At 55.7% G+C, this 10380-nt stretch overlaps 3 protein-coding genes across 4 annotated transcripts in view; 1 reads left to right on the top strand and 2 right to left on the bottom strand.

The window, feature by feature from the left end:
- Positions 1-1853: 1853 nt before the first annotated feature.
- Positions 1854-2768, bottom strand: EMC6 (ER membrane protein complex subunit 6). Its single transcript, XM_024734563.1, has 2 exons — positions 2616-2768; positions 1854-2428 (listed from the first exon to the last, which is right to left on the bottom strand). The coding sequence occupies exon 2, from the start codon at positions 2378-2380 to the stop codon at positions 2048-2050; it is 333 nt and encodes a 110-aa protein (XP_024590331.1). The 5' UTR covers positions 2381-2428; positions 2616-2768; the 3' UTR covers positions 1854-2047.
- Positions 2769-2878: 110 nt separating this feature from the next.
- Positions 2879-7906, top strand: TAX1BP3 (Tax1 binding protein 3). Its single transcript, XM_024734555.1, has 4 exons — positions 2879-3032; positions 6033-6152; positions 6549-6626; positions 6937-7906. The coding sequence occupies exons 1-4, from the start codon at positions 2994-2996 to the stop codon at positions 7072-7074; spliced, it is 375 nt and encodes a 124-aa protein (XP_024590323.1). The 5' UTR covers positions 2879-2993; the 3' UTR covers positions 7075-7906.
- CTNS (cystinosin, lysosomal cystine transporter) overlaps positions 7693-10380 on the bottom strand; it is a 19908-nt gene continuing 17220 nt past the window's right edge. For both annotated transcript variants that reach the window (XM_024734523.1, XM_024734513.1), the window contains one exon: positions 7693-10283. In XM_024734523.1, coding sequence (XP_024590291.1) covers positions 10150-10283 — 134 coding nt within the window. In that variant the 3' untranslated portion in view covers positions 7693-10149. The remainder of the gene's footprint in view (positions 10284-10380) is intronic.

The following is a 10380-nucleotide window of genomic DNA, read 5'->3' as shown; positions in this document are numbered from 1 at the left end:
GGAAGAGATATGGGAACATATGTATATGTATAACTGATTCACTTTGTTATAAAGCAGAAACTAACACACCACTGTAAAGCAATTATACTCCAATAAAGATGTAAATAAAACAAAAAACAAACAAACAAAAAATCCGCCTGCCAATGCAGGGGACACGGGTTCAATCCCTGCTCCGGGAAGATCCCACATGCGGAGCAACTAAGCCCATGCGTGACAACTACTGAGCCTGCGCTCTAGAGTCCGCGAGCCATAACTACTGAAGCCCACGTGCCACAACTACTGAAGCCCGTGCGCCTAGAGCCCGTGCTCTGCAACAAGACAAGCCACTGCAGGGCTTCCCTGGTGGCGCAGTGGTTGAGAGTCCGCCTGCCGATGCAGGGGACACGGGTTCATGCCCCGGTCCGGGAAGATCCCACATGCCGCGGAGTGGCTGGGCCCGTGAGCCATGGCCACTGAGCCTGCGTGTCCAGAGCCTGTGCTCCACAATGGGAGAGGCCACAGCAGCGAGGTCTGTGTACCGCTAAAAAAATAAATAAATAAAAATAAAAAGTAAAAAAAAGATGATACCAACAGATGGAGAGATATACCATGTTCTTGGATTGGAAGAATCAATATTGTGAAAATGACTATACTACCCAAAGCAATCTACAGATTCAGTGCAATCCCAGATTCAGTGCAAAAAATCCCAATGGCATTTTTTGCAGAACTAGAACAAAAAAAATCTTAAAATTTGGATGGAGACACAAAATTCCCCAAATAGCCAAAGCGTGATTAAGGGGACACGGGTTTGTGCCCCGGTCCGGGAAGATCCCACAAGCCGTGGAGCGGCTGGGCCCGTGAGCCATGGCCGCTGAGCCTGCGCGTCAGGAGCCTGTGCTCCGAAACGGGAGAGGCCACAACAGTGAGAGACCCGCGTACCGCTAATAAAAAAAAAAGAAAAACAAAAGAACCTGCTGTATAAAAAAATAAAATTAAAAAAAAAAAAAGCTACCCCACAACCTGGGTTAGGTTTGGGGCTCCCGTGTACTTTCTTCGTAGCTCTTATAATCTATTTGTGAAATTAGGTAATGCTGGTCTTCCCAGTTAAAACTAAAAATTCCACAAGCAACGTGTTCCTTACTTAACGCTAATGCAATATTTATTTCTCAATTAAATGTATGCATTTTATTCTAAGATAAGCCTCCTGACAGGAAGGGATCATGGACCAGCATATAGACAGGCATTTACACTCTAGACAAGCCCATAGATTAGCTTAATCAATCAGTCTGTTTAATTCTTACTAGACAGAGTCTAGAAAAAAAGAGCTTGCTTTTTAAAAACTGAAAACAGCTAGCTCTAACTAGGTGAAATGGAACTGAAATGACACCACTCATACCTTGAGAGTAGTGGTTGGGAGGGAAGGCTGGGTTCTGAAAAGGTAGTCAGCCAATACAGTAAGAGCAATTAAGAGACCTACATTTGAATCCTGGCTCTGCCTCTTCCTAGCTGTGCCTCCTCCGGCAGAGGTATTTAGCCTCTCTGAGACTCAGGTTCATCAATGGGGAATAATAATCACATGTACTCCATAAGGACATTGCTAGAATTAACGAAGTAACGAGTAAAAGGTACAAGGTACAATGCTTGGCATACAAGGCACACTTAATAAACATTAACTGTTATTAATTCTCAGGATGTTAACGATAAGTTCTCTCCTTATTCAGGCCCTAGTGGCCCCTCTCTGAGGGGCTATGTGTAAATGCAAGGAGAGGACAGAAAACTAAGGCGCAGTCCCAGCTCTCCCGGAGTCAATACCGGGCGATTTTGCACCCATGGCAGACCGGTGGTACGCGTTAAGGTAGGAAGAAAACTCCACAAAGGGTCTCACGCTTCATTTAATCTGTAGAACAGTACAGACTCTTCGTCTTAAGATATAAATTACTTATACCGTTACAGGACAAGCGGCGACTCCAACAATTTAAAAACTAGGTAAGTCTACCTGGTGTTAATTTCTGGCAACAGTCCCCCCAATCTGTTTTTTTTTTTTTTTAAAGTCATCCCTGCCCACGTTTCAGTAGACGTGCACCATGCCGTAGAGGAATGTCCAGAACAGGACGTAGGTGAAGAGGCCTCCAATGAGACCTCCTGTAAAGAGAGGTCTTCGCGACTTAAAATATTTGTTCCACCTCCTTCCCGCCTTGAGAATTAAGAGCAGGGAGAGCAGGATGGAGGCCAGCAGGTAGAAGATGAAGCCGTAGAGGCCGGTGAGGCCGAGGATGCCGGCCGTGGCCCCTGACAGCGCCGACACTGAGGTCCGGCAGTAATCCAGGACGGCGGCGTTGCCCCGCACAGCGGCCTCGCTGATGAACGGCGGCCCCTCCCGCTTGGCCACCACAGCGGCCATCGCACCCGCCCGGGCTCGGCCTCTGCTTTCTCGTGGAGCAACGCGGGGCTGCGGAGAGAACCAAGTTACAGGTGGCGCCCGGAGCGTGGCGACTTGGGTTCGCGCCGCCCCTCCCCCCGGGGCTGCGGAGACCTCGCACCCCTCAGTCTCGGACCTTCGAAAAACGCTGAAAAGGCTGAGGGCTCGGGGTTGCTGGCGGCACATCTGCATTTCCCGCCCAGACTCGCCCAGTTACCTGGAACCCGGCGGCGGACGCAGTAGCTCGGCGCTCCCTCAGACAGCCCGTGGTACAGATTCCCGCGGCGCCATCTTGCACTGGAGGATGCTGGGACGGCCCAGCCTGCGCAGTCGCCAGGAACTCGCACCCGCCCTCTGGCGCATGCGCCGCGGGCGCCCTGAGCACGCTCCACCCCTCTCTCCGCTTTTCTATGCGCGCGCTGGAACTTCCGAAAGCCCGAGAGCGCTCCGGCCGGTGATTGGCTGGAGCGTCGTTAACTATTCATGAGGGGGCGGGCCGGGCTGGTTGGCCTTTGTTAACTAGAGAGGGCGAGGCCTTAGGGATTTTCGCTGCGGGCTTCACTGAGTGGTGTTTGGTAACCTGATTGGGGTCGAGATGTCCTACGTCCCGGGCCAGCCGGTCACCGCCGTGGTGGTGAGTGGTCTCGCGCGGGCTCCTCCTCGTCTTGGCTTGACCCCACTTTGCAGATAGGTAAACTGACACCTCAAACACGTTGACAAAGCGTCGAGCCCGGGTCTCCTGCAAACCCGCAGCTAGAGCTCCGGTTCCCGCTTTGCCGGAGCGGAGCCGCGGTCTTACCCAGCCATGCAGCAGAGATGGCTGGGACCCAAGCGCCTCCTGAGGAGCCGGGATCGAGGCCAGACTCCGCGCACCAACGCCGCCGCGTTGGGCTCCTCTCAGCCGGCCGGGGCAGGGAAGATTGAGGAGAAAGGCCCCTGCTGTGGGAGTCCGGGAAAGCGCCCACTTCCCGGATCTGTGTCCCCAGCCGGGCAGCCGCGGGTGGCGGGCGCCGGCTCCGACGTCCATGAGTCGCAGCCTCTGGAATGAGGAAGTGCTTCCTCCACTCCAGCCGGCGCCGCCGCCCAGAGGGAGACTTGCGGGGTGGAGGTGGTCGGGGCCAACATAGCTGCCCCTCCCCCCTCCCCTGCGGCCTTTCCTTCTGGGACCCATCGCCGCCCGGTCCAGAGTGAAGGCTCATACAACTGGTTCGATCCTGCTCCGAACGTTCCCTGGAACCCCAGCCCTTGGGGCAAAGTCCAGGTCCCCTACCTGGCACTCGGGGCCTGAGGAGACCCTTTGGGGTCAGCTCAGCCCTCTGTTTCCTCCCTTGGCTGGTCTTGGGTGCCAAGTGCTATTAGAATAGGCAAAGTGAGGCTGGGACATTAGACCCAGATACCAATGCCACAGCTGGATGGGGCCTGAAGGCCCACTCTGTGGCTAAGGTGGGGAAATTGAGTCCCAGAGAGAAGTCTGGTCATGCTCAGTCGTGTGAAGAAGCCCTCAGGAAGGAGCCAGGTCTCTGAGAAGAAATGCCTGCTGGGCAGGGCACGGGTCTGGTGGAAGCCCTAGTCCTGGGGCCCTGGGACTGGCTGTAGTATCTCAGATGGGCGTGTTGGGGACTCCTGCAGTCAGGTGGCATGACCAGGGAGCCACTGATAAAGCTGACACATGAGGGTCAGCTTAGAGCACCAGCTCAGGCCTGGGCTAGGAGGAAACATTGTTGGACCTGCTGACAGCTGTCCTCAGCTTCACCCTGGCTGCCCCAGCCTGCCTTTTCCAGCTCTCTAGCTGCCCCAGAGAGAAGGGGTCATGTTTGCTCCTTAGCTGGAAAAAAGGGGTGCAGGTGGGGAACCAGAGAGGGGCAGTAACCTGCCTGACCTCACCCAGCAAGTCAGTGACGGGGCCTTGTCTCCCAGTCCTAAAGCCTGTACTTCTTTCTGACCTTAAGGGTGAGTCAAAGGTGCACAAAGGTGTGTGTCAGAGGAGGCAGAGGCAGGCCTGGAGGAGCGCACACGTTTGCACATGAGGACCTAGGTCCAGTGGGCCTCAGGTGTCACGCTTCCCACAACCCCCTTACTGCAGGTCATGACTGGTCCCCGGGCCTTCCTCAAAACTCTAGGACCATGACCTTCCCATTCTTCTCACACTAAGAACATGTCTGAATACGGTGGGTGGGGTCTGGCCTCTCCCTCTTGTGTCTTGGATTGGGGATGGGGGTGGAAGAAGCTCCTTCCTACCCTGTGCCCTCTCCCATGTAGTCAACATTTTGAGAATGTTAAAACCATTTTGGCCTCTCCTCTGAACTATGGCTCCATAGGCCTGTCTACCCTCTGGACACCTGCCTGAATGGCTCCTGGCTCTCCAGCTCAAGATGCTCCTTCTCGTCTCGGGTCCCCATCTGGGAGATGGTTGTGTTCAGCCAGGCCAGGTGGCCAGCCAGGAGCTTGCCTTGGCTCCTTTCGGCCATGAACAGTCTGGAGCCTGTTGATCTCACTTCCTATGTAGCTCGTGTCCCCTGGCCTCCACATCCCACCTCTGTGAAGACATCTGTTCTCTTACCGACTGCCTGAGTGGTCATTCTAGCATCACACCTGATCATGATCTACCATCAGGCCCGACTCCAGCCCTACTCCCCAATTTCTGAGAGCTCCAGTGGGCCTAGAATCAAGGTCAGGTGGCCAAAATCCTGGTTAGCCCAATGCCTTGCCTGGTGCTCCTTTGTGAAGCCCCTCAAGTCCAGATCAAGTCACCTTTTGATTTGTGTTTTTCTTCTTTCTGTTAAAACTGTCAACTTTGGGGGTGGGGCAGTCGGTCTGGCTCCCAGCATCTGGTGACTGGAGGGTGGCTGCTGAGGGCTTTGAAAGGAGCTTGGCACAGATGGGGACCACAACCTCGGAGTATGGTGGGAGAGCCCTAGGCCCCTCCTCCACCTCCTCCACTGCACAAGAGCAGGGCCTGGGGCTTAGGGAGACACCCCCTCCCTCTGGGCCAGTCTCCTGGGCCTGCACTCCTCCGCCTTCCTGACCTGGGCTCAGCCTCATCTCACCTCCCAGTTCCAGTCCTGCGCTGTACACTCCGGTCTCATGGACATGTATCCATAGCACCTTCAAGCCTCCGCTCCTGTTCCTTTGGCCACGATAGCCTTCCTCCTTTCTGTGCAAGTTTGATCTCTGCTTTTCCCGAGCATCTCCGGGCTTGCCCTTGACAGGGCTGGCTCAGCAATCCGAGCTGCCTCAGCAGTGTGCCTGCATTTTTTTTTTCAGGGCCTGACCTCTCCTGCCCTGTGTGGTCCCTCCCCTGGGACATAGGCCCTTCTTCAGAGCAGCCAAAGCACCCTGGCTTTTGGGCCAGGAGGGGCTTAGCATGTGTTGAGAAGGCTGGTGCCTGAGACAGAGGAAGCTGGGAGAGGCTGGGACTGAGGGTTGTGTGGGTGGGTTGATGTGGCTGAGTTATGAGTCTCAACCCCCCAGCCTGCCAGGCTGGTGACCAGCTGGATTCCTGAAGGAGGCCCTGGGCCCCACCCCCGTGGCATGGCTCTGAGCCTACCCAGCCGCCTGAGGCTGCTGCAGGGGACACAGACCACATTTGCTCTCCATACCCACTCATCCCCAACTCATTTTTTATCTTTGCCAGCAAAGAGTTGAAATTCACAAGTTGCGTCAAGGTGAGAACTTAATCCTGGGCTTCAGCATTGGAGGTGGAATTGACCAGGATCCCTCCCAGAATCCTTTCTCAGAAGACAAGACGGACAAGGTGAGGAAGACTAGGGTCTGGGGACCTCTCGGTGGGGCACAGAGGCCTGAGATGGTAGGTCTCTGCTTCCTGGGCTTTTGTGGAAGGAGCAGACCTCATCTCTCTCAAACGGTCCTCTCTAAGAAGGTCCAAGAAATGATCTGGTGGGAATAAGTAGGGGTGGGCCTCCCAGCACTAGGAAGCCCTGCTCAGACAGAGCCCAGGAGGCTAGCAGCAGGGGCTGTAGCATCCATGGGGCTATTCTACTTCCCCCTTGGCTGTTCGACACAGCTTGTGCTGGGGGATACTGGGTGCGGGACAGACAGACGGCTAGGAGTATGCCATGCTGGGCTTCGCTCTGTGGATAAGAGGCCGGTGCAGTGACCCCAGTGCTTGACTTGGGCTGTCTCTTCCCAGGGCATTTACGTCACACGGGTATCTGAAGGAGGCCCTGCGGAAATTGCTGGGCTGCAGATTGGGGACAAGATCATGCAGGTAACAGATGTCCCAAAGGAGGAAAACAAGGTTTGGGCCAGAGGGTCTAAAGCACTTGGGGGTGGCGGGGCTGCCCCTGCCTGCCTCCCTGGGCACCTGGGAGAATCACCGAAGTCGTTTTGGAGCCCATACTGGCGTCGCCCCCAGAGGAAGCTGGCTCTCCGCTGTGTGTGCGTGTGAGGGGTGCTTGGCATCCCCCAGCCCAGGCACGTCAGTCAGCTTGGGAGACCCAGGCCTCCCAAAGCCTGTCCTACTTTCAGATCCCAGAAGGTGGCAAGCTGAGGTGGGCTGTGTTCTCTCCCTGGGCCAGGTGAACGGCTGGGACATGACCATGGTCACACACGACCAGGCCCGGAAGCGGCTCACCAAGCGCTCGGAGGAGGTGGTGCGTCTGCTGGTGACGCGGCAGTCGCTGCAGAAGGCCGTGCAGCAGTCCATGCTGTCCTAGCAGCCGCCAGGGCCCCTGACGCATGCCTGCCCGCCCTTTGTACAGCGACACCACTTCCATGCTCTGTCTGCCCCTCGTCCTGGCTTCTGCTCGTTGCTGGGCCCCCGCCTAGAAGGGCAAGAGCTGGTCCCAGAGGCCTGACCTGCCTTCCCCTCTCCCACCATGGGCCCGAAGCTCTGGGACCAGCTCTCTCCCTTGGACACTGAGGATTAGAAACAAGGGCCTGGAGCCGAGTTGGAGTCAGTCCCCAATCTGTGACCAAGGCTTGGCCCCCAGACCCTGCTGCCGGGCCACAGCAGGCGAGCAGGGGGCCCCCCTTCCTGAGAACACCATGTAGCTGGGAAACACAGGGCTGGGCACTGCCCCCCATGTCTTGGCTCTGCAGTGCCTGTGCCCCATCCTTTTCCCTGTGTTTCCCAGCGGGGATTCAACTCACTACCAGAGACGCTATAAAGGTTTGTCCGGATGGAAGCCAGGCAGGCTCGCAGCTCACCCCGTTGCACTCCCGCCCCCCAAGGGGTGGGGGCCTCCCCAGGGTTCACCTACTTACAGGATTCAGATGAGGTTTGAGGCTGACATTTCAGGGCAGTTCTCAGGATTGCCATTTTCCTCTATGCCTTTGGGTTTAACGTTTGTATTTTTTTAATCACAACTTTGATACAAAGTGGTTTTATCGTACTCTTTGAAGATGCCAGTTCAACTTTCGAATTCGGCTAATTCACATCTGGGAATTACTCTCAGCAAGGGAACCAGCCTTGCTTTGGTTACTGTGGAAATGGGGCAGTAGGAAGCCACCCCACGTCTTGTGCCCAATAAACAGTGCTGGAATTCATTCATCAGAGGTCTTTGCTGAGACATGAGGTAGGGATATTTGGGGGTGAATTGTGAGAGAGCTTTGGTTGTGAGGCTGGCTGACTTGGCCCCTGCTGCTCTGGACGAAGCCCAACTATCCCCAAGGCCGCTGACGCTGTGCTTGCCCAGGGCCGCCCGCGTGGGAACGTCTGGGAGTACCTTCACTGGAACTGGGCCAGGAACCCCCAACTTCCCTCGCATAACCTAGCCTCAGCTCCTATTGGGGAGGGACCTCATGGACACCAAGGGAGAACATCCACCCCCTAAGACTCTTAAGAGCATTCAGTTTAGCACAGCCAGAGATGCAGCCCCAAATGTTTCCAGGGGCTGTGACCTGAGGAGATGGGGGGGGAAGCTGGGGAGCACTGAGGCCTTTGCTTGGCCCAGCACTGGCTGCATTACCAGCTCTGGGAATTGTTGCCACTCATGGACCCACCTAGCACTGCCAAGTCAGATTTTTGCAATCTCCCACCTTTAAAGTGTGGTACCCAATCACAGACTGGGTGGCCCAAATAAAACAGGCGTGTGGGCCTGGTCAAGCTGCAATTTCTGCTTTAGGGAAACAAGATCCTAAGTTCTTTGATACTTATACCTGGCTAGACGATCTGGAAGACTTCCTCCCCCACCCTTCTCCCACGTGCCCTTAAAGACCTCATCCAACCCGTGCTCACAACCACAGCCTGAGTGCCATGCCCTTGGTAATGCAGACAGGGTCCCTGCGGGACCTACCTGGCCCTGAGCAGGTAGGCATCTTGTGCCACCCAACAGAGCTCCCCTGATGAAATGCTGGGCCGGCACGCAGCCATCTTGGAATCAGCGAACTTCAAAATCCCACACATTTCCTTACACGAGTGACTGAGGCTGTCTCCCTAAGCCCCAAGGACTTGGTTCTGAAGCCAACACCCCTGCCTCCTGCATCTGGCAAATGCTCAGTGTGCAGAGGAAATGAATCAGGTTTAATTAAGGACAGAAGCCCCTCATGTTGATCTCGTGGTTAACTACGAGAGTGGATTGACAAGCTCATGGCATGTACAAGGCACGTCCTGGGACCCTCCCCTCCTCCAAAGGAAGGACAACTGCTTGGAGTGGGAAAGGAGGGGCTTTGGGATCAGGTTGGGCCCATAAGGATTGTGTAAGTTGGTCTTAAGTCCTTATCTGAGGCTCCTGAATAGCCACAAATTGGTGAGTCTCAGGTAGGGGTCTGGGGAGGGAAGGGGGCCTGCCCTCCCCGTCAGGGGAGCTGTTTTCACCACCTGGCAAGTCTAACAGGCGTCTAAGGCACAGACTGGTGTGTGTGTGTGTGTGTGTGTCCAGACTCAGGGTAAGGAGCAGCTGGAGGGGCTTGGGGCCTGACTATGGGTAAGTGGAGATAGGCAGCAGCAGAAGAAAGTAAGCCACTCACTTCCAAAACATCCCTCTGAAAAATCCAAAAGGGTCGTTAGTGTGATAAGGATCCAGAGAGTATTGGATGTGAGCCCAGTTCTGAACCAATCTGTTGGGTACCTCAAGGCTCAGAAATACTGTTTCTTTACCAGAGCCTGGCCTGGGCCACCTGTGATTGCAGTCGTGAAAGTGGGTTTACGTAGAATTGAGTGTCAGGACAGTGAGCGCTCAGAGAATGCAGCCTTCAGAGGAGGTACCCAAGGCCTAACCCCAAAGTCCTAGCCCCCCTGCCACCAGCACCAGCACCTCGGGTCTATTGGCCACGGCACCTGGCTGCTTGGTCTCTGAACACAGCAGTGGCAGCAAAGCACCCTTGGCTTTTCCAGCTGCAAGGTCAGTCCTTCAAGCTGCTTCCAGAAACACTCGTTGCTTGGGGCCAGGCCTTTGGCTCCAAGCTCAGTGCTCAATCCTGCCTGGGACGGCTGCCTGAAGCCTTGAAGAAAATAGAGATACAGCATCAAGATGCAGGAGGGCCAGATGCCTGGCCAGCAAGGCCTGGGAGGGGCTGAGACCTCTGGGGAGTCTGGGAGGGGCCGCCAGTGGTCTGGCCATTAATCTCGGCACACAGTCAGGTGCCTATCCCAGACGCAGGTTCCTCCCTGGCCTGGAAGAGTCCTGGACGAAAGCAGGCTGGTTCAGGTTCAAGGAGTTTGGCCCTGAGGAAGAGTGCTTCTCCGCATGGAGCCAGCCTGGCACTCCAGACGGCTTTTTCAGCCTTCCTGGTGGAAACTTGCCCACCAGGGCCCAGGGCCTGGGCTGTTTCCGCTGGGTCCCTGGGAGCTAGTTCAGCTGGTCATACCCTGGTTTCTTTCTGTACAAGCAGAAATGCTGGATGAAGAAGACAACATCGAAGAAGATGGAGAAGATGCCGAGGCCAAACTTGGTCGGGTCTCCAAAGATCAGCGTCCACTGGTCTGTTAGCAGCCAGAAGGGATGGGATTGGTTTTGGTTTTAGGTTGGCAGCCCCTGAAGCAGCTGGAGCAGGTGGGGCTGCGGGGGTGGGGGGGGGCG

Source organism: Neophocaena asiaeorientalis, unplaced genomic scaffold (genome assembly GCF_003031525.2).
Source record: "Neophocaena asiaeorientalis asiaeorientalis breed wild unplaced genomic scaffold, Neophocaena_asiaeorientalis_V1.1 scaffold129, whole genome shotgun sequence".
Classification (NCBI taxonomy): domain Eukaryota; kingdom Metazoa; phylum Chordata; class Mammalia; order Artiodactyla; family Phocoenidae; genus Neophocaena; species Neophocaena asiaeorientalis.
Note: the sequence above shows the minus strand (reverse complement) of the source record. Positions and strands in the feature narration are given on the sequence as shown.